We start from the raw sequence: 27,630 nt of genomic DNA, 5'->3' as shown, positions 1-27,630 counted from the left end.
TCACCTAAAGTTTTGATGAGCACACCGCTCATATGGGTGTAATGTCATTTAAAGATATTTGGTTTTAGTGAGAGTTCGTAACTTTAGATGCTTTTCTATTATAGTCACATTTTTAGTTATTTCAATTTACGAATATTTTAAGCTTTTTTTTTTTTTGCAAAAATAAGGTTTATTTGGTTTATTCACACTCTAATTTTGGTAAGGTTTGGTCTCACTAAAGTTTATGGAGAACCAGTTAGAAATAAGCATATTTAGATCTCATTGCATGTAATTTCCATACTACACATTCATATATGATCTATGTTATTTAGTTGTGTTAATATATGTGATTAGGGACGGATTTAGTTATGATATATATAACAAAAGCCTCATTGATTTTATGTTAACATAATTAATGGATGAGATTTGTCATAATACATTTTAGATATAATAGTAAAGTTTTGAGCTCATAAGGTTATGTAATGACATGTAGTTATAAGTTAATTAATATATATATGTGGTCCAAGTGACAGATTATGGATAATATGAACATCACACACACACACACACACACACACACACACACACACACACACACACACACACACACACACACACACACACACACACACACACACACACATCTATATAATAATAAGTAAAAAATGTCATTTTTGCCTTCCATCTAATTTTTGCCTCTTTTAGCCCTCAAACTTACACTATTTGTCAAATCACCCCAAAATAGATGGAAAACTTAATGTTTGTTAACTTTGTTAACATTGCATCCACATGGATCCTATATTAGTAATTAATTAATTTTTTAAAATTAAAAAAATCTATTCTAAAAAACTTAAAAAAATATATTTTTAATATTCTAATTTTAAAAACTTTATTAATTGCTAATATGACATACACGTGGACTGTCATGTGGATGTCACATTAGCAAAATTATCAAACGTTAATTTTTCCATCCAATTTGCAATGATTTAACAAACAATGTCAAGTTCAAAAGCTAAAAGAGATGAAAAAACAAATGGAGGGCTAAAATGAATTTTTTGTAAAGCTTGAAGGCCAAATAAGTCATTATGGTATAAATAAAGTATAGGCTAAATATGTGTAGATGCTTTAGTAACTAATTTAATGATTTGAAAATTATTGGTGCCGAAAAATATGGTTTTGGGACCTCATTTTCGTAAACCAATCTCGTGCATATTCTTATTAAATATTTATGAAGTTATATAGTAGGTGAATTGAATTTTGGATAGGTAATTTTATTGAATTAGTGATTAAACAAGATATAGGGACTAAATTGTAAAAATAGAAAATTGCAATTGCAGGAAATTTTTAATTAGAATTTGGACTAAGGACTAATGTGGAAATAATACCACTTAAAATTTAGAGTGAACAGTTGCTTTATGGATTGTGGGAAAATGTTATAAATTATAATTGATTAAATAAAACATATAATAAAACAGAATAATAAAAGTTGTAAGTGGAGAGAAAGAGAAGCATATTTTAATGTTTAGTAATAAGGTTATAATTGTAAATTAATAAATAAATGATAGTAAAATAGTTAAAACAAAGTCATCATCTTTGTTTTGTCCATCCACCACCGAAATTAACCTAAGCAAAAACCATTAATGGAGCTTGAAGGTTTGGCCAAGAGTTCATTGCGCATATCAAGATAGACCTCGTACGAACTTAGCTCGGGGTAAAGAAAAAGCTTCAGATTAGTCGACTTTGTTTATACGCCTTTGTCGTCAAGGTAAGTTCGTGTAATTATGAAATGTTTTAATGCTATCTTTTGAGCTATATGTAAATTATGGATTGTTATGTAAATGATCGATGCAAATCCAACGATGTTACGATGTCTATCGAGCCCCGTCTGAACCTTAGGAATTCGTAATATACAAATGACATGTCATTAGGCTTTACATGTTTCGGGTGCTGGTCTTGAATGTCCTATCGATGGCTGAGGTCTGGCATGTGTTGCAAATACTCCACAGCTCGTGTGAGCAGCATCGTGTAGCTTACATTTCGACCCATAGCTCGTTTGAGTAGAACCATTTTATAGCTCGTGTAAGCAAACCTATTTCACAACTCGTGGGAGCAACTATGTATATGACAGGAAAGATTACGGTTATGAACCAAGATATTGCGTGAGCTATCCCGCGTATCCAATGATATTCTAATGGTTCAACGAGCATGAATTTGAAAGGATATAGTAAGTGTGCAATATGAACCAAGACATGTATGTATGAAGTACATTGAAATGATTAGCTACATGGAAAATATGTTATGTTATAATAGATGGTGAGTTCAATTGAATTATGCTCAAGTTTAATGGTTATCCATGTTAAATTCATGTGAATTATGTTCAAGTATGCTAACATGTTATGTTGATGCCTAGGCTTGTGCCAAGCTAAAAGTTGGATTATGCCATGTTAAATTTTAATGTTATGAAGTGAACGATAAGCTTTGTTTTATGTTATACGAACATACTAAGCATTAGAGGTGCTCATGGTAAAATTGGTAGGGTTTGGGTCTGCCCATAAAAAATTTCGGCCGGGTCCTAGGCAGGGCCCTACTCTACCAAATATGGGCCTAAGATTTTGCCTGAGCTTGGCAGGAAAAAATCATAAGCCTGGCCCACTGCCCTACCATTTTATTTTAAAATTTTAAAAATTTAAAAAGTATTTTAAAAATATTTTAAAATTAAAAAAATTAAAAAATTAAAAAGTATTTTAAAAATATTTTAAAATTAAAAAATTTAAAAGTATGTAAAAATATTTTAAAATTAAAAAATAAATATATTTATTATATCGGGCTAGGTAAGCTGAACTCATGTAAAAAGTGGTGCCGAGGTCCGGCCCGTTTTCTAAACGAGCCTCATTTTTTTCCCAAACCCATATTTCGGGCCTATATTTTTACCCAAACCCTCTCATATTTCGGGTGGGCCATCGGGCCGGGCCGGGCCGCCCGGCCCATGAGCACCTCTACTAAGCATTATATGCTTAGATAGTCTCATTTCCCATGTTTTATAGATAATCAGAAGCTCGTTCGGTTTGGAAGCTCGTCGAAGACCTATCACACTATCCCGCGACTATTTCAGAAGATTTTGAGGTTTTGAATTATGCTAACATGTTTGTGTTGATGCCTAGGCTTGTGCCAAGCTAAAAGTGGGATTATGCCATGTTAAATTTTAATGTTATGAAGTGAACGATAAGCTGTGTTTTATGTTATACGAACATACTAAGCATTATATGCTTACATAGTCTCATTTCCATTTTTATAGACAATTAGAAGCTCGTTCGGTTTGGAAGCTCGTCGGAGACCTATCACACTATCCTGCGACTATTTCGAAAGATTTTGAGGTTTTGAATTATGGTTATAATGGCATGTATAGGTGAATTATGTTTGATGATCTAGTTATTATGTTTGGCATTTAAATATGTGGTTACATGGTTGATGACATTTTGGCATTTTGGTGCTTTAATGGCTAATGTTGATACGGTCAAGTGAATGTATGTTTTAAAAGACCAATTTGGTATATTTAGATGTGTTTTGGCATATGGTTAATTGTGCTATGGCTTGGCATGAAAATAGGTAGTTGTGTGTGGTTGATTATTACCAAACGTGTTTATGCTTTGGTTGATTTGATGATATGTGATTGAGTTGCCTTTTGGCATATTGGTTGTATGGATTAATGGATCAATGATATAGTCATTGTTAAGCATGTTTAGGTATGTTTTAAAGGCTTAGTGATATGTGCTAAATGGCTTGTGGATGTCTGTTTGTTTAAGGTGAAGGAAATGGCTTGAAATTGGCCTATTTCTCGTCTACATAGCCAAGGACACGATCATGTATCTCAGCCGTGTGTGACACACGGCTACGTGACACGACCGTGTGCCCTTTGTAGGTTTCAAAGGGTTGCAAGTCAGGTAGTTACACGGCCTAGCACACGGCTTGGAACACGGGCGTATAAGGATATTTCGAGAGTTACACGGCCTGACACGCGGGCGTGTGGCTTGGCCGTGTGACCCAAGTCAGAGAGTTACATTGTCACGGACACAGGCTAGGACATGGCCGTGTGTCCTTACTTTGAATTTCCACACGGCCTGAGACACAGACGTGTGTCTCGGCCGTGTGAGTCACAAGGCCTGGCCACACAGTCGTGTGACCCTTGCAGTGTGAAAGTTTTTATCTTTTTCTATAAAATTCTAAATGTTTCCGATATAGTCCCGAATCGTTTCTAATGTGTTTTTATGGCCTTAGGGGCTCGAAATAGGGATGATATACACGTGTTTGAATGAATTTAGACACGATTCATGAAATGTATGTGATTGAATGCTTTAAGTTACGTTTTTGCAGTAATGCTCCGTAACTTTATTCTGGCGACGGATACGGGTTAGGGGTGTTACATTTTATGTGTGTTTCAGACATGTTACAATTGCATAAAAACTATTCATTTGGAAATTTTTGAGGTTGTTTTGTTATTGGCTTTGGTTGGCATGAAACGAAAAGTTTTGAACTTAATTTTTTTTTGCAAAAGCAGTGAGTGACGTCGTAACGTTGTTCAAGTGACATCACCATGAAAGTTTCATGTCGCAACGCCGTAAAGTTGTCATCAGAACAAGGCTGGACAGTTTGTTACGCCGTGACGAGGAACCCTGTTGTCACGGTGGGACCAAAATAGTTTGTCACATTGCGACGAAGGACACCCTCACGTCACAGCGTCAGTCCTGTAAGTTGAATTCTTTACATTTTCATCCCTATTCATTTCCAATTTGGTTTTTGAGCTTTCGTAACTCGTATAAGACTCGATAACTATTAAATGTCATATTAAATGAGTATCATGCTTGGAAATAAGTCGTGTATTACATTATACTGATAGTTTGTGAACGTAGTTGCTTCAGCAATGAATGTAGCATTCGGTAACTCAGACCCAACGATCAGGTTGAATTCGGGTGTTACAATTGATGATGGATTGATTAGAAATTAAGGCTAATGTACAAAAGTTATATATTAGAGTTATGATCTTTAAATTACACATTCATAATTTTTCTAACATCCCATTTCTAAAAAAGAGAGTCACTTTCTCTAAAATACTTGTGTGTTAATTAGAAAAATTAAAACTACAAAACATGAAAATTTCAACATATTGATAGATTTAGCTACGTTTCTGCATTTAGTTTTTTGTTTATACTGATATGACATGATAACCGTATGTCGCTTGTACACGGTAAGTAATCAATAAACACGAGAGTAAAAATGAAATTACAATCCAAAAAATAATAATCTCGTGACAAAATTGAGGTTCTTAAATTCTTACTGAGTACAAAGGGTTTCGACTTTTACTTTTAGTGTTGCCACTTTAAGGAACCCATTCATTTTCTGAAATGTAAGAAGTGATTCACGTTTAAAATGATGATAGGCACTTAGTCAAAACAATTAGGCTTTGAAGCACTTTCTTGGCAAAGACAATACTAAGTTGATCAGCTTCCTGGATATGTCTGCTACAATTTTGAGCTTTCTTGGAAGCAGATATTGGGATTGTAGCACATGTGAAAAATCTTGATGATCCATATCAACCCAAAACACAACAATTGTATATATTTTGTTGGTTATGATATTCATCACTCCCCTGCGCATGGCCCCATTTTTTTGTATTTTAGCTTTACTTTATAGGTGACCCCCCTTTTTCCCAAACTTTTTTTATTATCATATATATGTCAACGTCTTTTGTAGAAATTTCAATTAGCTATGCTTTCCACATGTAGGTGTGCAGTAAAAGTTCAAACAATGTTCATATGGGTTCGTTTAATTTGTTGAATGCTTAATAGCACTGTGGCAAGCACTGTCATCAGTAGTCTTTTAATTGTTAAAAATTATTTTCCTTGTTGTGAAACAATTTAAAACTCATATTTAAATATGAAATTAATCCAAAATCAAAATTATTCGAACTCAAAATGATCTAAAAATTTTAAAATCCAAATTGATCTTATTGGCATTTGGAATCGACTTGGCTCACCTAATTCACAATGTGCAGTCTAACTATGTACTTATACGTACTGACCAAGAAAAAAATGCTCTGATACAAAATTGTACTAACGGACACATTACATATTCGATTCAAGGAACCGTTGAATCAGCTATTACAACTTTTATTCATTTAATATGTGCTGAATTATATTTCCAATCATAAGTAGTTGTTAAGAAAATTAATTTCAATTTCATAACCAAAACCAATGAGCTCTTATTTATTTGATGATTAGGCCCGCCCCTAGGATCGTCTGGAGGTGCGGCTGCGTAGGACCTGAGGCTGAAAGGGGCCTAAAATATTATTTTTCAATTTTTAAGGGGCTTAAAATTTTTTTAAAACACTTTTAAAGGTCAAAAAAAATTTTACCAACTTTTAAGGACCCAAAAAATTTTTTTGAAGCTTTTAAGGGCCCAAAATATATTTTTTACCAACTGTGAAGGGACCTAAAAAAAATTTTCTCCAACTTTTAAATAACCTAAAACTCTATTTTATTATTTTGCCTAAGTACTCAAAAATGTCCATTCGTAACCAATGATGATATCAGTTTGCATTTGCTGTTCTTTGTCATGTCTTTCTATTTTCTATTCGGAAACTCGTGCTCAACATAGTGGCCCAGTTTGTTATCTAATCAAAAAAGGGTCCAAAACGACCTCACATTGACTGCAAAATGGATATGGAAGTGATGCCCAGTGCTAGGTACTGTGCAGCACGTCAAGGATTACACCAGTTTCAAGTTGGTAACAAGTATATAGGAACCATCCTCACCACTCACTTCTCGCACTAGTCATTGAGCACGCTGGTCTTGACTGAAAATTAGTAGTCCAATCCAAAGCAATGAAAATTCAATGGGATGGTGGAGAGAGCTAGGGGAAAGGACAAGCTCATCTTGTCGCGCTTATTTAACATGGAATGAATGTTCAGTTTTGTTTCAATGCCATCTGAGTCTGTCGGATTTGTTTGTGTCCAGTTCTTACCCGCTGTAAACCGCCACACAAACACATTGTTGATATTTTTATTTAGTCGGTTGCCGAGCTGCTATCATAGGGGCGGGATGGGCCAATCCATTCTTTTCTAAATACACCAAAATCGCTACTAGCAGCTCTCGGACATTGTCATGTGAATCGCTTAATGTATAAATAACTAATCAACTTTTCGAAAGGAACCTTGGGTGGGATGATCCCCTATGGAGCAAAGAAATTATGGGGTATATATCCTGGTCAAAAACATTTTGTGGTATTGCCTCTTTTTGTGTGCGGCTCTCATTATTTCTAGAATCGCATAATTAAGCTACCTAGCATATTGGATGATCCATGGACTCTCAAAGAAATTATTAATGATTACAGGAGCACTGAAGTTGTGATGAGAGTATGGAATCTTATCCAAGTTTCGAAAATGGGGGGAACAATAACAAAAGCAAAAAGGATTTAGCAATAATTGGGTGAAGATTGTTAACTTTTGACCTGAAATGAGTAGGCAAAAATTTAATTAATGCAGTGAGGTTAGATGATTAGCATAATCGCCTAAATTAACCTTGCAAAATTGGCCGGTCCATTATTTTTTCTTCATGAGCAGTTGCGGTTATTACAGGTGCTAGTTAGGGTTGTTTGACAATGAAACGAGAGATATAGATTTATAAATCTATCCCGACAAATCCAAATAGATAGAAATAAAATATCTATAATATATAAACAAATGGATTTAGGGAGAGAAAGACATAAGAGAAAAAAAAATTAATTAATAAAATAAACAAATAAACAACTACCACCAAACCTTTTTTGCGCCAAGTTCATGAACTTAAATCCTTTGTTTCTCCTATATAAATCCCTCTTTCCCTCAACCAGTCTTCCTCAGCTACTATTGATCAGCTCAGACATTGGAAAACAAAAACACTATTATATATCACCATGCCTTCTTCACCTTCTTTTACTCTTGTGTCTAGATGCACGGTTTCCCCAGACCAAATATCTGACATCAAAACCTTAAAGCTTTCGGTTTCTGACATCCCTATGCTTTCATGTCAGTACATTCAAAAAGGGGTTTTGCTCACTTCTCCTCCTTATTCGTTCGACGACCTCGTGTGCTTCCTTAAACAATCCCTGTCCACTACTCTCTCCTACTTCCCTCCTTTGGCTGGTCGTCTCACCACCGACCCCGACGGTCACGTCCACATCACCTGCAACGATGCCGGCATTGACTTCCTCGTTGTGAAATCCCCCAATATATCCATTCACAACGTTTTGGTCCAAGGCGATGTCCCCGATTGTGTCAAACAGTTTTTCACTTTCGACAAGACACTTAGTTACTCAGGTCACTTCAAGCCCTTAGCTGCAGTTCAAGTTACCGAGTTGGCCGACGGGGTTTTTATTGGGTGTATAGTGAATCACGCTGTGACCGATGGGACTTCATTCTGGCACTTTTTCAACACTTTCGCTGAGATCACCAAAGGGGCTTTAAAAATATCGAAATCTCCCGATTTTGGTCGGAACACCGTGTTTAATTCCCAAGCCGTGCTTAAATTCCCTCCCGGAGGACCCACCGTTACTTTCGCCGGCGACGAGCCGTTGAGGGAAAGGATTCTTCATTTCAGCAGAGAAGCGATTTTAAAACTTAAATACAGAGCTAATTACGGTTGTTTATTAACTAAACAAACGAATTCCGAAGTCTTAGGCAAGCTCTGTAACGACAGTTGGAAATCCGTTAACGTGGAAACTAACGGTAAAGTGAGAAACAGTAATGATGAGATTTCGTCCTTTCAATCACTCTGTGCTCAGCTTTGGAGGTCGGTGACCCGGGCCAGGAAATTGGAGCCAACCAAAACGACGACGTTTAGGATGGCGGTGAATTGCCGCCACAGGTTGGACCCAAAGCTGGAGCCGTACTACTTCGGAAACGCGATTCAGAGTATTCCGACTTTCGCCTCAGCTGGTGAGTTGCTGGGAAAGGACTTGAGCTGGGCCGCCGATATACTGCATAAAAACGTGGTGGCGCATAACAATGATACGGTGCGGAAAGGTGTAGCGGATTGGGAGAAGCAGCCGAGGTTGTTCCCGTTGGGTAACGCTGACGGTGCATCAATCACCATGGGGAGCTCTCCCAGATTCCCAATGTACAATAATGATTTTGGGTGGGGGCGACCTTTGGCGGTGAGGAGTGGTAGGGCCAACAAGTTTGATGGGAAGATCTCAGCCTTTCCTGGGAGAGATGGGAACGGGAGCGTTGATCTGGAGGTTGTTTTGGCCCCTGATACCATGTTGGAGGTTGAGAATGACGCTGAGATTATGCAGTACGTATCCGAATTCCTGTGAGTGCAATCAGTAGGGAAAAGAAACATAAATCCGAGGTGGCAATTTGTGATGGGTGAGAAGTTGTTAAACCGTTACCCAAATCTTGGAGGAAGAAAATACCACCATAAACTTGAACGGCTGTGATTTCATTTCCTGTAAACTCAAAAAAAAGAAAAAAAGGTTACCCCTATAAAAATGGATCAAGTCAGAAACCATAAAATTCGAGTTATTTTCCCAATTCTTGTGTCGGTTAGGTTTCATATATATATGGTTTGGAAATTTTTTGGTATTATATACATATATGTGTAATGGCAACATAATATTAGAATGGGTAGCGGCAACTATCCGGTTCATCTCAGGTCCTTATTATCTCTAATACTAGCTATGGAGGCATGTTTTGTCACATTCTATTGTTTATTTTAATCTTTCTTTGTCTTTAAGATAATCCTCTTAAATTCTAAACAACAACCACACATATACATAACACCATCCATTTGTATCTAAAATTTTTCTCTCAAAACCAGAACCAATAATATCAAGTTTGACTGCTCTTTTAGGATGTTTTTACACTTTTAACTTGTATTATCATTTTACGATGAACTGCATAGCTCTTGGCCTACCTCCAGATATCGATCAGGATATGTTGTGAAAAGTGAAAATGATTTTTCCTTTGAAATTAAGGCTATGTATGTACACTTGCTTGTACGCAATAATTAGTCGACGGTAAAAGTGAAATTACAATCCAAAAAATAATTATCTCCTCGCAAAATTCTTTGCAAGTACAACGAACCCACTTTTACTATTACTTTTGCAACTTTGAAGAACCTTTCATTTTCTGAAATGTAACAATTTATTCACGTTTAAAATGATGCCGCTTTGGACCATTTTCTTCGCAAATACATTATTAATAGGTATTTCGTTCGTCAAATGTAACATTACAGCAACTAAAATTACGGTGCTCGAATTTTAATATTTTAACTATTTTATAATTTCTTATTACGAACATCATGTAGTATAAGATATAATTTTATTACCACTTATAAATTTATAAAGTAATTTAGGATTTTAGATGGAATCCAAATTTTAGGAAAAATTACCCTTAATTTTCAGATAAAAATAAAGAAGTTTTGCAAATTCAATACCCTAAATTTTATTCAAACTAGAATTTTATGCGAATTTCGAACGAGATGCTTGAAATGGATGATGGTCTGTCTTCCTATTATTCAATACCTAAATATTTTTTGGCAGTTTAAAGTAATATATATATAATACATATGTATAAAAGCATTAAACATATTTTCTATCCAAACAATGAATATAAATATGGATATGAAACTTTTACTTTTGTTGAAAGAAAAGTAAAAAGCATATCACAGCATGAGTAATCTAAAGTAAAATTAAATAATTTGAGAAAAAATTTATTTATTCCATTTGACAATTCGTGTACCTATGTACTATTTATTTTATAATTATATTTAAAGTATTCATTTATTTATATAAACTCTTAAGATATGAAGTATGAACGTATTTGTATCATATATAAAGCTGGAAAAAAATATAATATATAAAAGAACCTCATTCATATCATATTGGTTTTATTATTTGTAGCATGTAATATTTCGCATCAAATTTATTTATGACGTTTCAGTAACAATTCAATTATGTTCCACTTGTTGGCTTTGTATTGCTAGCAACAACCTATGTGGTGAGATGTTGAAAGGGCTTCATCATCAACCTCTATCGTAAGTGGATTTTCTTACTTTTACTAAAATTTTACATTCCATTTATTAAGTAATAATTTAAAATTCCATCGAATCAAACTCGTCATTTTCCTAGAGATGTCTGCTCCAATTTCTAGATTTCTGGGCAGGTATTGAGATTGTAGAACACGTGGAAAATGTTGTTAAATATATCAATTGTATTTATTTTATTGCTTCTCATATTCATCACTCCCCTATGAATGACCTCCTTATTTTGTATTGTTGCTTTACTTTATAGGTGACATCTTTTTCCCCTACTTTTCATTTATCCTATATATGTCAACATCCTTCGTAGAAATTTAAATTAGCTACAGTTTCCACATGTGGTTGTGCAGGAAAAATTAAACCAATGTTGGTTTAATTTGTTGAATGTTCAAAAGCACCGTCGTCTGTAAAGTATCATTTTTAGTGTTTTAAGATAACAATGAGATATTTTAGCCTTGAATTGAATTAACCTCTCATCTATTTGATATGTATATATATTTATATATACCAACCGGTAATCATTACACTATGTTTGGTTGGGTGTATTGGCATAGCCAATATACCCCTAATCGGTGGCCCCACCTAATCCCCCCTTATTCCTATGTTTGGTTCATGGTATTGCTAATACCATTGTAATCCATTACTGACTTAATCGGTGAAATTCACCGATTTGTAATCCATCCCTTTTGCCCAGATTAGGCGCCGCTTCAGTAAACCGTCCCTGTTTTACCCTCCCATCAGCTTCCCCTTTGTTTCTCTTCTGTTCCTTCTAGCCTCTGCCGATTTGCTCCCTCCATTTCTTTTCTTTTCTTCCCTCTGTTTATTTTCTTTTCTTTTCTGTCGATTTGCTCCCTCCGTTTCTTTTCTTTTCTTTTCTGCCGATTTGCTCCCTTTGTTTCTTTTCTTTTCTTTTCTGCCGATTTGCCAGTTTCTGCTGATTTTTGAGTTACTGCAACTGAAAGGTAGGTTTCTAACTCTCTGTCAACCTTGTTACTATCTTTTGTTTTTTTCTGCATGTAAGCAGATTCGAATCACTGCCTTGTTAGTGCCATTTTCTCATTAATCGGTAACTGCATGTAATCGGTTTCCCCTTTTCTCATTACAGGTTCTTCTTCATCTCACTGTGCCCCGATTTGCTCATTTACAGGTTAGTTTTCCATAGTTATTTTGTTTGTATTGCATGTCCGATTGAAATGTAGTTTTCCCCGATTACATGTATACTCTTCTGCATAGGACAGCATTCCGTTCCGGAGAAACAATTTTCGGATTAGGCTTAAGAATTGATGACTGTTGTTTGTTGATAAGGTGCCTTAGCTTAAGAATTGATGACTGTTGTCTGTTGTTTGTTGATGTGTTTTCTGTTGTTGGTTAGGCTTAAGAAATGCATACTGTTGTTTGTTGATAGTGTTGCTTGCTTTAATATGGATGGATGGGGCTATTGAATTGTAGTGTTATTATGCATATTGTTGATACTGTTGTCTGTTGTCTGTTGTTTGTTGATGTGTTTTGTGTTGTTGGTTAGGCTTAAGAAATGCATACTGTGGTAAGAATGATAGAAATTTGTAAGAATGATAGAAGGATTATTATTAGGCACACCTCAAATACATCTTACACCAGTTAAATGTCTCATATCAGTTATATAAGTAATGTCGCACTTTACCAGTCCAGACCTCAACAAACAATTAACTTTGGAGTGTAACTAGATTTTCTTACACATCATATCATACCTATCAAAAAGAATTCCAGGTTGGTGATAAACATATTTATTTTCTTTGGAAATCTCATATTCCTTTCTTTTATGATGTAGGTAAACCACAAATTTGAATTTAGAGAATCAATTAATTGTCGCTTGCAAATAAAAGTACCATTTTAAATGGAAAATAGATTCATGAAGTATGCGTTCATGGAAACAATATGACACAAAGTAATCATTATTAGGACAAGTATCTAGCGAGTGAATAGGAATATGAGAGATCTTGCAGATTATCCTTTACCGCCTTCTTGCTTTGGTGAGTGCAATGGAGTCTCCGTTCGATCTTACCTAAACACGATAAACCGAATAAACTTGGGTAATACCATGTTATTAGGATGTTGAAATTTGAAAACCAAGATCACTGCATCAGTATCTTGATAACATAGAAAACAAGTAATTAATCAAAGTTGAGATACCTTCATTAGTGATGCACTAACAGGTTAATTAGAGCCTAAATGGGTAAGGTAACTGTAATTCCTTCTATAATACTGAGAAATGCATACATTATCTGTTAATGTATTTTTTTTATTTATGAAATTTACCTTTTTCGATCTTTTTACTGAAAAGTATGAAGGGAGCAGGTTTGTTAATCATCTTTAAAACTGACTTGACTACTTCAACTTTGAATGCTTTGAAATGTTTGCTCACTAATAAATGAATGGAGACAGACTAATTTCGTGAATGATCCTCTATTCTCTAAATTATGTTTTAATATATATAATTATTGAATGTGTGTTAATACGACTAGTTTGAAATGAATTAACACCCAAGTACATTTACTGCTAATTTGATCTCCAAGTTGGTGTGGAATTATGAAACTAAGAGAGTTTTTTTCCTATATGTTGCTTTTACATTTCACTCTTTTTGAAATATGTATGTGTAGCGTATGTTTGGATATATGTATGAAGATACTGATACTTCAATATCTTTCAAGTATTCCATTTTTCTAAAATAATTAAACATACACATGGTCGTTACATAGATATCAAAGACCTTATGATTTCAATCTTGTAGGTAAAGTACTTGTACATTACAAATTCATGGACGAGAATATTGTTATAAAAGGAGCAATATATAATTTGGTACTTGTGTTTTTCTTTTTTAATCTATTATTTGTATTTGATAAATATTTTGATACTTAAAGATAATGGTGTACCAATTCTTGTATTAATATCAAAAATGTGAGTACTATATGGATAAAAAATGACGAGATCGTTATAATTTAAAAGGACATCAAACTTTAGTACCAATTCTTGTATTAATATCAATTATGATCTTTATTTAACGATTTTGATACTTTCAAAGATCTCGTTCAAATTTAAACATTATTAAAATAAATTGTGCTAACTTTAAGCTCAAATAAAAATTTGCATGAAGGAATGGTATATTCATGGTACCTAAAAAGATGGGGAAGTAACCAAGAGAACCACAAATGATGAAAGAGCAAAATAATAGCAATAAATGAAGGCATGTGGGCATTGGCCTAGAATGGTACCCCCAAATTAATTGATGAAAAAAGAATTAAAAGAAATTTTATATCATAAATTCAATGACATAAAATTATAAGCAGATGCTGAAAAATAAACCATGGGTTCCCACAAACATCTATGTTTGTTGTATTAATTAATTCCTTTACCTACATTGTGGACTTTAGCTTTTTCTTCCCCTAATTTCAGCTTTTATTGCAGTTTGTACCAATTTTTTCATTCCAAAACGAATATAACTCTTTGCCTCTTAATTCTCTAGCCCCTAACATGGACTACGGATATATATATATATATATATATAAAACCTAGTTGCTCTCATTTTTAATTTGTTTGTCTCTCAATTATTTTTATAAAATTTATATTTGATACATTGATTGTATATAAGATTATTTTATAGGAACATAACAAGTAAACTTTATATATAGCTTTAAAAATATAACCCTAATTTTAGGTCAATGTTCAAACTTTGAACATGCATTATAATTTTAGGTCAATTATACATATACCAACAATTAATTTTAGGTCAATTATACATGCTCCATAATTTCTTTACTTGTTTGGGTGATTGATAAAGAAATGAAATTAAAGTTGCAACGATATCAAAATAGAATAGATACTTTTTTGCTTCGTGTGTTCTAAATTAATATTGTTTATTTTTATTTGATAATGTGTAATTGCAACTTCAATTCTTTGATAGTGTGTTCTAATTTTAATATGTTGCAGTAATGGCTCGTCTGCCTTTAATTGCACAAAGTACGAGGCGTAAAAGAATTGGTATTGCATTGACAATATGGTTGGAAATCTGTAGAATTGCGATTTGGTTCTTATTTAGAATGGGTGTCAGCCTTAGCCTACAGACTTATAGATCAAGGATTACCTCCTATACCTTAGATTTTTATGCAAAACGAGATTATGTGAAAAGGCGTGTATATGCTAGTGACGAGACTTGTATTGAACAAGTTAGGATGAATAGAACTGCCTTTTTTAAACTATGTGAGATGTTAGAATCGATAGGGGGATTGAAGTCGTCAAGAAACATGCTTGTTGATGAGCAAGTAGCAATGTTTTTACATATCATCTCCCATCACCTGAAAAATCGAGTTATCAAGCATCACTTTAGAAGGTCCGGGGAAACTGTTAGCAGAGCATTTCATAGTGTTTTAAATGCTGTCATACGCTTAGAATATGTGTTATTTAAAAAGCCGGAGCCAATTACAGCTGATTCTGATGACACGAGGTGGAAATGGTTTAAGGTATTGGACTGAGTTTTATATATAGCTTGTACAACATTTAGTTCATTTAGATTTAAATTAGTATTCTAACTCAAGATTTTATATCATGTGATATAGAATTGCTTAGGTGCTCTTGATGGAACCCACATCAACATTAGGGTTCCAACAGTTGATAAACCTAGATATCGAACGCAAAAAGGTAACATAGCAACAAATGTGCTAGGTGTTTGTACACCTGATATGCAATTTGTTTATGTTCTTCCTGGTTGGGAAGGTTCAGTTGCTGATGGACGGGTTCTTCGAGATGCCATTAGTAGAAGACATGGATTAAAAGTTCCTTATGGTAAAGTGTATAGTTAGAGGACTTTGAATTATTCATTAAGATGAAACTTTGTGTGCTGAATTAATCATTTTTTTAAAAAAAAAATTATTTTATAGGTTGTTATTATCTAGTTGATGCTGGATACACAAATTGTGAGGGATTTCTTGCACCATTTAGAGGACAGCAATATCATTTGAACGAGTGGCTTCAAGGTTATAAGCCAAGTTCTCCGCAAGAGTTTTTTAATATGAAACATGCCTCAGCACGTAATGTTATTGAAAGATGCTTTGGGTTATTAAAACTTAGATGCGGAATACTTAGGAGTCCATCGTTCTATCCTGTAAGGGTCCACAATAGAATTATTATTACATGTTGTTTGCTCCGTAATTTTATTCGAACCCATATGAGTATTGATCCCATTGAAGCGGAGGTGGGAGAAGGATTACCTAGTAATGTGGTGGATGACGATGAACCGAATATCACAAATATTCATCCATCGGATGCTTGGGCTACTTGGAGGATGGAACTAGCCAACCAAATGTTCGATGAATGGCAAACATCTAGAAATTAGTTAGGTTTAGGGACAAATTGAGTTTGACTTAATTTGTTGATGTTATTTTATGTATCTAGTTTATGAAACTTTGGTGGTGTTTGAATAAAATTCTGTACTGCACTAAACTTGTTGAATTATAATTTAATTTCTTTTTATTCAGCATGTGTTATAATTTTGATTCATGATATTGAACAAACGATATAATTTTATAAATTGTTCACCTTTTGATTCATGATATTAAAAATTCTGTCATAATGTTAATTTGTTTTTTTTTCTTAAGATAATTATGTCAGGTGTTCCACAATCACATGCTTCTTCTCAAGCTTCTCGAGGAACCAAAAGAAAATGGGTTCCAAAAGAAGATGCAGCCTTAGTTTCTTGCATGGTGGACTTGCACAATGTTGGAACATTTAATGCTGATACCGGGTTCAAAGTCGGTTATTTGAACGAGTTGGAAAACATGCTAGAAAAGGCTTTACCAAATGCAATGTTGAAGGCGAAACCAAATATTGAATCGAGGATTAGATTACTAAAAAGGGAATGGTCAATCGTCTATGACATGCTTAATGGCCAAAACAATAGCGATTTTGGTTGGGACGAGCATAGGCAGCTCGTTGTTGCTGAAGATGCAGTTTGGGACTCCTATGTAAAGGTAAAATGTATTTCATGTCTTTATTTGTTTTTTTTTACCAAACTTATAACTAATATGATTTCCTCAATTTTTTTAGAGTCACAAAGAAGCCGCTCAATTCAGACATCGTACTTTCCCTTACTACAACCAGCTTACTGCCATATAAGCAAGAGATCGAGCAACTGGGAAAGATGCGCAAACAGCTGCTGATGTTCTTGAAGAAATAAATGTTGAGGATGTACCTACTACAGATATGAATGAAGAGAGAAACACATTCTATGACTGCGAAGCTGACGTCTCTTTGGACGACATGGATGTTTCTGGTACGGAGCTGCGAAGAGATAGAGACCAAGGGGGTTCCTCATCTTCAAACAAGAGAAAGAAGAAATCTGATGCTCGTGATAATATGTATTCTTCATTTGATGAGGCTGCCACTTTATTGGCCGAAAACATCAAGGCCATTGGCGATCAAATCAGAAGGAGTATGGCCTCCGAGGTGGTAGTTCAGCAGAAGTCAGAAGAATATCAAAAGATGGAAGAGAAAGCTTCAAATTTATATTCATCCTTATGGGAAATTGAAGGTTTAACCGACGATCAGCAGTATGACGCTCTGAGTAAAATTCCAGATCATCCAACTCAAATGATCGTTTTCTTTAGTTTACCTTCATTGCTGATTGGAATGGGTTAGAAGATTTCTTTCTCACCATTAAAATCAATGTTCAAACTTTTTGATGTTGTAAAACTATATAACATATGGATTATGATGTAGAATTTCATTTTCATCTAACCTTTTCTTAATATAAGTTAATTATGTTTATCCGAATATAATTCTCAAGTTATATTTTGATTTGAGTAATTTTATGAAATTATATATCATTATTAAATTAAATTTAATATTAATTATTTTAAATTGTATAAATTCATATAATAAAATTTATTATCAAGAATTTTATGAAATTATATATTATTATTAAATTATACAAATTCATATAAGATAATTTATTAGTTATAATTATTTTAAATTTTATTAAATCATATATTTTAATTAAAATATATTTAATATTAATTATTTAAAATTATCTTTTATAGTATAATATATTATGATTTGAGTAAATTCATATAAGAATATTAATTATTAAGAATTTTATTAAATTATATATTTTAATTATAATATATTTAATAATAATTATGTTAATTTATATTTTATAGTATCATATATTATGATTTGAGTAAATTCATATAAGAATATTGATTATTAAGAATTTTATTAAATTATATATTTTAATTATAATATATTTAATAATAATTATGTTTAAATATGATTAAATTATTTATTATTGATAATAATAATCTTATTAAAATTTAAATAACAATAACAATAATCATTTACCAAAACAAATTTATGCTAAGGGTATTCTAGTCATTTTAGTTTTTTCCATTATGCTATTACACCTCTATTCCATTCAACCAAACACAAGATTACTATTACGCCTCTATTCCATTACATTCAACCAAACAATTGATTTGCTATTACACCTCTATTCCATTACACCTCTATTCCATTACGCCTCTATTCCAATACAGTGAACCAAACGTGCTTTTAGTGTCGAAACCTTTTTTTTTTGAAAAACGGGAGTCGACTTTAGGAAACAAAAATGGAGTCGTCACCAATCTTTTTCGAGGTGTGATCGGGTCAACTTGAGATTTTAATAAAACATTTCTATTTATTAAAATAACGATTTTGGTCTACGAAATTTGAAAAAACAGGTTCGGGAGTCGGTTATGCACAAGGAAGGGTTAGCACCCTCGCAACGCCCAAAATTGGTACCGAATTGATTATTTAATGTCTTAGTGTCGAAAATTTGAAAAGATTTTAAAATACAATCCTTTTTAAAAGAAAATTCTGAATAAATTGAATTGGATGATAAGACCTTATTTTGAAGAAGTAAAATGTCACACCTAATGAGTTAGGGTGCGACATTTCTAACCCTCGAAATTAAGTTTGTCTTTTGACTTTTAAAACTCATGCATTTAAGTTTGAGAAGGATATTCGGTTATTTAGGTCAAATGAAAAATCAGAATCCAGTAAGTTAGGGTTCAATTTCTAAAAATCCCCAAATACCGAATATTGCCTTTATTTTTAGAAATCCTTAACTCAAGGTAACAAAATGTCATATCCAGTGAGTTAGGACACAACATTTTGAAATCCCGAGAATAAACTTTTATTTAAAATCTGTACGATTTTATTGAAAAGGGGTACTCGGCTATCTAAATTTAACGAGGAAAATTGAAGCCCAGTAAGTTAGGGCACAATCTTCTCAAGAATCTTTGGATACCAAGTGTTTTGAAAACTTATGGATAAAATGATTTTAGTGTTTTAATCAAATGCAATCTTTTAAACAAACATAGTGCAATTGAATGATGACGTACAACGCAAAAGGACGATTTGTAAACAAAATATACTCTAACAAATGACAAATAATCAATAAATACAAATAAACAATACCATACATATAAGAGCAATAATCACATGTAAATATTAACATCAACATTTGAAAGCTAATGACCTAAAAGCCTATCACAAATAAAATATAACAATTTTAAAATAACTAAAAAAGTAGCATGAGAGAAAAGAAATTTGAAATTATCAATATATATACACAAAATACACGTATATAAAAATTTAAAAGAAGTAATTAATGTGAAGACTTGAAATAATTTAAAATAGAATTAAAAATGAATAATAATATCTAAGTGAATTTTAAAGTAAGTATTATAAAAAGAAAATCAAAATAAATAAAACCCAAAATAATACACATATATTAATCTAAATAGGTAATACATATGAAATGAAATACTCAATATAAATAATAATATATATAACGATATGTGTAAAAGTTGAAATAAGTAAAATTTATTAAAATAGGATTTTAAAAGAAATAAATTAGATATTTATGAAGATAGATTTAAACTAATATATACAAATAAGTTAAAGAAAGAACTTAAAATTAATGGTTTTAATAATATGAAATCCATAACATACAACATGAAAATAATTTGATATAAATTAAGTATTATAAAAGAAAACCATTTAAAAAAATAAATTCTATTGGATTAACGTAAAAATATAAAATAATTCATTATGAAACTAAATAATAATATATGATAATAATATAAAAAACTTAAAATAATAGTACATAATCGAAATAAATAATATATATAAAAAGGTTAGGTAAATTGATAAAAAAATACTAATACTAATAATAATAGTAATAATAATAATAACAAGAGTATTAAACTAATTAATTTAATAGAAAAAAATGACAAAAGGATTAATTTGAAAATAAAACAGAAATTTAGGGGCAAATCTGAAATAAATAAAAGGATATGGACCACATTGAAATGCGCGAATAAAGGGAGGGACCAAAAGGGAAATTAATTCCTGCCCTCCAAAACGCCGCGTTCCATAATGGACCGCAATGAAACCAGTAGAAAATTATATGGCCAAAATTAAAATAACAAAAGGGCCAGATTGAACCACAACACAAAAGAAGAGGGGCTTGGCACGCAAATACCCCTCCCAATACCAAAACTCACGGATCTAGCTGCATCTAGGTCAGGTACAGACTATTAAACAGCGTCGTTTTGAGGCCACTGAAGTAGGCCCTAGACGACGTCGTTTAAAGAGAGTTATAAAATTAAAAAAAACCTAAAACAGAAGTGTTTTATCATACCAAAACCATCAAACAAAAAACCTAAATCTCTACCCCTTTTTCTCACCGTTTCGAAACCCAGAATCCCCCTTTCCACCCCGATTTAGACGAAGTGAAGGAGGACTCCAACAACGCGCTCACACAGGTAAATCTCTTGCCCTCTTTTCTATTTTTTTCACACACAATCAATCAAATATAGAAAAGAAAAAAACTCCAATCACCTTAAAAATCTAATTTGCTTTTGAAGTTTTTTATTTTTTTTTGTATTGATTTTCATATCCAGTATCCGTTTTACAGAGTTGTATTTGGCTTTATATAGCCAAAATAACAGAAAATCAAAATGAAAAAAAATATAAAAAATCTATTCTATTATTTTCTTTGCTTTCATTCGGTTTCTTTCACTACTGTTTGTTACAGGTGTGAGGCCAGCTGGAAGCGAGGCGCACATGGGAGAGGCCGGTGCGTGGCGGTGGAGCAGCACGAGCAAAGGGAAGCCTGGACTCGACTGTGGCGCAAGGATTTTCAAAAACCCTAGAAGCTTCTGGGGTATTCCTCCGATTTGGGCTTGTAATTCAGGTTTGGGTTTGGGTTAATGGTTTTGGGTTAGTGAATTTGGGCTTTGGGTTTGTATTGTATTTAGGCTGGTGTCGGCTTTTGTAATTTGGACATTAAGTGGACTTTATTATTATTTTGTTTTTATTTATTAATTGGGCCGGCAAAAATGGACTATGACAGTTGCCCCTCTTTGCTCGTTGTTGTGTAACAGGAACGGAGCAAAGACTAAAAGCCAATTATGCCCAGTCATGTTGAACCTCGACTTCTTCGGTGCTTCTCCTCTTCAAGTAACCTTGTTCTAACCCACTGCATCTTCAGGGGTATAGAAATTGGTGTTTCAATCCACTCCACTTCAGCTTTAATCTATTCCACTGCAACGCCAGGGAAACAATATTCACTACCTTTAGCTTTAATCTGTTTCACTACAACGCAAGGGAAATAAGATTTGCTACCTTCAGTCTTAACGTCAGGGAGATAAGATTTGCTACCTTCAGCTTTAATCTGCTCCGCTGCAACATCAGGGAAACAAAATTCGCTACCTTTAGCTTTAATTTGTTCCAATGTAATGCCAAGGAGATAGGATTCGCTACCTTTAGCTTTAATCCGCTCCAGTTCAGCTTTAATCTATTCCACTGCAACACCAGGGAAACAAGATTTGCTGCTTTTAGCTTTAATTTGTTCTACTGCAACACCAGGTAAATAAGATTCGCTGCCTTCAGTCTTAACGCCAAGATTCACTAACTTCAGCTTTAGTCTGCTCCACTACAACGCCAAGGAAATAAGATTTGCTACCTTCACCTTTAATCTACTATGACACTAGGAAATAAGATTTGCTGCCTTTAACTTTAATCTGTTCCACTGCAACGCCAAGGAAATAAGATTCACTGCCTTTAGCTTTAATCTATTGTGGCGCCAGGGAAATAAGATTCGTTGCCTTCAGCTTTAATCTGTTCCACTGCAACGCCAAGGAAATAAGATTCGCTGCCTTCTGCTTTAATCTATTGTGACGCCAGGGAAATAAGATTTGCTGCCTTCAACTTTAATTTGCTCCACTGCAATGCCAAGGAAATAAGATTCGCTACCTTCTGCTTTAATCTATTGTGACGCCAGGGAAATAAGATTCGCTGCCTTCAGCTTTAATCTGTTCCACTGCAACGCTAAGGAAATAAGATTCGCCACCTTCAGCTTTAATCTATTGTGACACTAGGGAAATAGGATTCGCTGTCTTTAGCTTTAATCTGTTCCACTGCAACACCAAAGAAATAAGATTCGCTGCCTTTAGCTTTAATCTATTGCGACGCCAGGGAAATAAGATTCGCTATGATAACTTCAATCCATCCCACTGCAGCTTCAAGGGTATAGGATTTGTGGTTCTATTGACCTGCTCTCCAGGGAGTATGACATGTAGAATCCATTGCATGAACCTATTTATGCCTAATGATTAGGATGTTATGATCGGAATGAATCAAAATCTCCTAACTAAATGTGCATGGATGAATGAAAAATGAAAAATGATCTCTTAATATTTGAGTTGTTATTGCTTATTGTTTTTTAAGGCTTTATTACCAACACGTCAGAACGTCATCTTGTTCGACTGGTAACGCTCATATCTTACTTAATCGGATTGCCCCCACTGTAATCTTCAAGGTTCAATCTACTGTAATCTTCAAAGTTTAATCCACTGTAATTTTGGGACATAAAATTCGAACCATCCTCCTCCCACTGTAATTTAAGAGTATAAGATCTGGCTCTTTCTCAATCATCTCCTACTGCGTTTCAAGGATAAAGGATATAAATCTCTTTAGCCTTACACCATTCCCAATGTGCCATACCAAATGTTTATACACAATTGTAGAACTTTCTTCTTTAAGAAAACTTCTTCTTATCACTAGGTGATCATTGCTTGTTTGTTCATTGAAGTTTTGTCACCAACACGACATATTGTCATCTTGTTTAATCAATGTTTTGACAACGAAATCCAAAGGGATAGTCTTAATTTAGACTTTTCCTTCTTAGATATTTCAACCTTTAAACTTGGTGCATTCTAAACAATAGTCCTGTTTCAGGTTCTTGTATTATTTAAAAACTTTTAGAGTAATATGCAAAACTTCCCTTGTGAAAGTATTATTAGTCCATTAATCATTATTCTAATGCAACATGCTTGCAAAAAGATCATAACAATGGATAAAATAGAATTGATTTTGGAGCATGGCTCGAAATAAATGAATTATCAATGACAATAAGAATAAAGAGTGGAATTGATTGGGAACATGTGTCTTGAAAATAATAAAGTATTCAAATACAACAAATTCAATATAAATAGTATGAAGACTAGGTGCTCCAGATATCACAGCTTGAACTTCTCTGTGCCAACTTTCTGAAGATCATTCTGAGTTTGACATATGTTTAGGAGATCTACAGTACTTTGTCGATGCCCCAAGATGTCGCCTACCTTTTCCTGTTGATTCAGGTATAGCAAGATCACCATATGCCCCAACCTGATCAAAATTTGAGCTGCTCTGATCACCTCATGACCCATTCAGATCCAAAATTTGAGCCGCCCTTTTCGGGTTTTCAACTCAAATCCCCTTTGGTCTCAAGGCACCCTTTGCGGGTTTTCACCTTGGCCTCTCCTTTTTCTTTTTCTTTTTATATTTTTATATTCTTTTATAACTCAAAGCACCCTTTGTGGCTTTTCACATTGGTCTTCTTTTTTTTTTTTTAAATTTAAGGTGCCCTTTGCTGGTTTTTACCTTAGTTTCTTTTTAGGACTCAAAGCGCCTTTTGCGGGTTTTCACTTTGGTCTCTTTCTCTTTCCTCAAGTGAAGTACTTCTTGACTGAGGCCGAGTTTATAGTATTTGGCAAGTTTTTACCATCCATCTCACTCAAAATAAAAAATCTTCCAGAAAAGGCCTTCTTTACAACATAAGGTCCTTCCTATTTTGGCATCCACTTCCCTTTAAAATCCTTTTGTAGAGGAATGATCTTTTACAACACCAAGTCCCCCTCGTGGAATTCTCTGGGACAAACCTTTTTGTTATAGGCTCGCATCATTCGTTTTTGATACATTTGACCGTGATGAATAGCCTTTAGCCTTTTTCCTTCTATCAGGTTCAACTGATCATATCGAGATTGGATCCATTCGGCCTCATCTAACTTTAATTCAGCTAATTCCCGGAGGGAAGGGATTTCAACTTCAATTGGTAAAACTGCCTCCATCCCATAAACCAAAGAAAAAAGTGTTGCCTCAGTAGAAGTCCTAATAGATGTTCGATAAGCAATGAGAGCAAATGGTAATTTCTCATGCCAATCTTTGTAAGTTTCAGCCATTTCCCCACAATTTTCTTGATATTTTTGTTGGGCGCCTCTACTGTACCATTCATTTTTTGTCGATACGGTGACGAATTATGATGTCTAATCTTAAATTGACTACAAACTTCCACTATTGTGTTGTTGTTTAAATTCAACGTATTGTTAGATATGATTCTTTCAGGTATTCCATATCGACATATGATCTCTTTATTCAAGAACTTGCTAACTGCTGACTTCGTGACATTAGCATATGAAGCAGCTTCCACCCATTTAGTGAAATAGTCAATAACTATAAATATGAAACGATTCCTATTAGAAGCCTTCGGCGATATTGGCCCGATGACATCCATACTCCAAATGGAGAAAGGCCATGGAGAAGTCATAACGTGAAGAGGTGAAGGAGGTGGGTGCATTTTGTCTCCATAAATTTGGCATTTATGGCACTTCTTGGCATAATTGATGCAATATCCTTCCATGGTGGACCAGTAGTACCTGAATCTCATAATCTGTCTAGCGATTATGAAACCGTTGGCATGCATTCCGCAGATACCTTCATGGACTTCCCCCAGGACTTTCTTGGCCTCCATAGTGTCCACGCATCTCAATAGTACTTGATCCTTTCCCCTTTTGTATAAAATCTCTCCATCTAGGACATAGTTAATGGCTAGTCTCCTCAATGTCCTCTTGTCATTCTCCATTACCTGATCAGGGTAATCGCGATTTTTCATATATTACAGTATGTCTTGGTACCAAGGATGATCATCATTTTCCTCTTCCTCAATACTGTAGTAATGAACCGGGGTCTCATAAATGCTCATCTAAATAGGCTTCATATCCTCTAGTTTGTTTACTTTGATCATAGAAGCTAGAGTAGCCAATGCATCAGCCATATGGTTTTCATCTCGTGGAAGATAACAAAAAGTGATGTCATCAAACTTATCAATCAACTCGAGAACCAGCTTTCGATAACTAATTAATTTGGGATCTCTCATTTCCCATTCCCCTTTGAGTTGCTATATCACGAATGCAGAATCCCCATATACTTTTAGCACTTTGATTTTACGTTCTATGGCTGTACGGATGCCCATAATGCACGCTTCATATTCTGCCATGTTATTTGTACAATTAAAATCCAATTTGCTAGCAACAGGATAATGATCTCCGCTTGGGGATACTAAAACTGCCCCAATTTCATTGCCCACAGTATTTGAAGCTCTGTCAAAGTTTAACTTCCAACTGCGATCCATTTGGGAATCCTCTTTAGTGGTTGCCACATACATCAAGTCCTCATTCGGGAAATCAAAATTCAAAGGCTCGTAATCCTCCAAGGCACTGCTAGCTAGAAAATCTGCTATTGCACTCCCTTTCACGGCCTTCTGGCTTACATAAACTATATCAAATTCGAAAAGCAAGATCTGTCATCTGGCCATTCTCCCATTCAAAGCAGTCGACTCCATCATATACTTTAAGGGGTCTAACTTTGAAATCAGCCAAGTTGTATGGTACAACATGTACTGCCTTAGCCTCCGAGTTGTCCAGACCAGGGCACAACATAATTTCTCAATAGGCGAGTATCTCATTTCACAATCGGTGAACTTCTTACTGAGATAGTATATCGCCCTTTCTCTCCTTCCCGTCTCACTATGTTGACCTAGCACACATCCAATGGAATTATCAAACACTGTTAAATACAATATCAACGACCTATCTGGGCTAGGTGGTGACAGCACTGGAGTATTGGACAAGTACTATTTTATCTTGTCAAAAGCTTCTTGGCATTCTTCATCCCACACACCTGGATTATGTTTCTTCAGAAGACGAAATAGGGGTCACATTTCTTGGTTAGTTGTGAAATGAATCGAGCAATGTAATCCAGTCTTCCTAAGAAACCTCGAACTTCCTTCTGAGTGCGTGGTGGAGATAAATCTCGTATCACCTTGACTTTATCTGGATCGATCTCTATTCCTTTTCCACTAACTACGAAGCCCAACAACTTTCCTGACCTGGCTCCAAAAGTGCATTTCGTTGGATTAAGCTTGAGTTGGAACTTTCTCAGTCTTAAGAACAATTTTCTTAGGACCTGCACATGTTCCTCTTCTGTTCTGGATTTTGTGATCATATCATCAACATAAACCTCGATTTCCTTGTGTATCATGTCATGAAACAAGGTTACCATGGCTCTTTGATACGTTATTCTCGTATTCTTTAATCCGAACGAGATCACTTTATAGCAAAATGTTCCTGACAAGGTGATGAATGTAGTCTTTCCCACATCTTTGGGATGCATCTTTAACTGATTGTATCTAGAGAAGCCGTCCATAAAGGAAAACAATGAATAGCCTACTGTATTATCCACCAAAATGTCAATGTGAAGCAATGGGAAATTGTCTTTCGGCCTGGCCTTGTTCAAATCCCTGTAATCCATACACATTCATACTTTCTCATCTTTTTAGGGACTGGGATGATGTTGGCTGCCCATTCGGAATATTTGACTTCTTGTAAAAACCCAGCATCAAACTACTTTTTAACTTCCTCTTTTATTTTTAACACAATATCAGGCCTCATCCTCCTGAGCTTCTACTGAACTGGCTTGTAATCCTCTCTTATAGGAAGGCGATGCACTACAATCTCAGTGCTTAACCCGGGCATATCCTGGTATGACCATGCGAAGACACCTTTGAATTCTTGGAGTAATTCAATGAGGTCTCACCTTGTCTTTCCGAAAATATCAGTTCTGATCTTCACCTCTTTTCCTTCTTCCAAGCTCACAATTTCTATTGATTCCTTGTGAGGTAGGATTTGTTTTTCTTCCTATTTTACCATCCGTAACAAGTCCAGAGATAAACTACAGTCTAAATCATCTTCAAAGTCATGCGATCCCTCTAAACACATGTCTCGTTCAAAAGGAAATTCTGAGTTTATAGCAGCGTCACTCATGTCATTAATATTCAGAGACCTATTGTAGGTACAAAAGAATATACAAAGAATGTATGAATTTATGAATAATTATTTGTACAGTA

General features: G+C 34.3%; 2 protein-coding genes across 2 annotated transcripts; one reads left to right on the top strand and one right to left on the bottom strand.

Moving 5' to 3' along the window:
- The first annotated feature begins 7,858 nt into the window (after positions 1-7,858).
- LOC105780153 (BAHD acyltransferase DCR) lies at positions 7,859-9,709 on the top strand. Its single transcript, XM_012604303.2, has one exon. It carries the CDS (start codon positions 7,927-7,929, stop codon positions 9,325-9,327), a length of 1,401 nt encoding a protein of 466 aa, XP_012459757.1. The 5' UTR covers positions 7,859-7,926; the 3' UTR covers positions 9,328-9,709.
- An 11,096-nt stretch (positions 9,710-20,805) lies between these two features.
- Positions 20,806-27,041, bottom strand: LOC105779055 (uncharacterized). Its single transcript, XM_052629165.1, has 5 exons — positions 26,501-27,041; positions 25,759-26,000; positions 25,462-25,623; positions 25,103-25,311; positions 20,806-20,908 (listed from the first exon to the last, which is right to left on the bottom strand). The coding sequence occupies exons 1-5, from the start codon at positions 27,039-27,041 to the stop codon at positions 20,806-20,808; spliced, it is 1,257 nt and encodes a 418-aa protein (XP_052485125.1).
- Between the last annotated feature and the right edge of the window lie 589 nt (positions 27,042-27,630).

The sequence above is a fragment of the Gossypium raimondii genome, chromosome 4 (genome assembly GCF_025698545.1).
Source record: "Gossypium raimondii isolate GPD5lz chromosome 4, ASM2569854v1, whole genome shotgun sequence".
NCBI classification, from domain to species: domain Eukaryota; kingdom Viridiplantae; phylum Streptophyta; class Magnoliopsida; order Malvales; family Malvaceae; genus Gossypium; species Gossypium raimondii.
The sequence above is the reverse complement of the archived record's forward strand: the minus strand, read 5'-3'. Positions and strand labels throughout refer to the sequence as shown.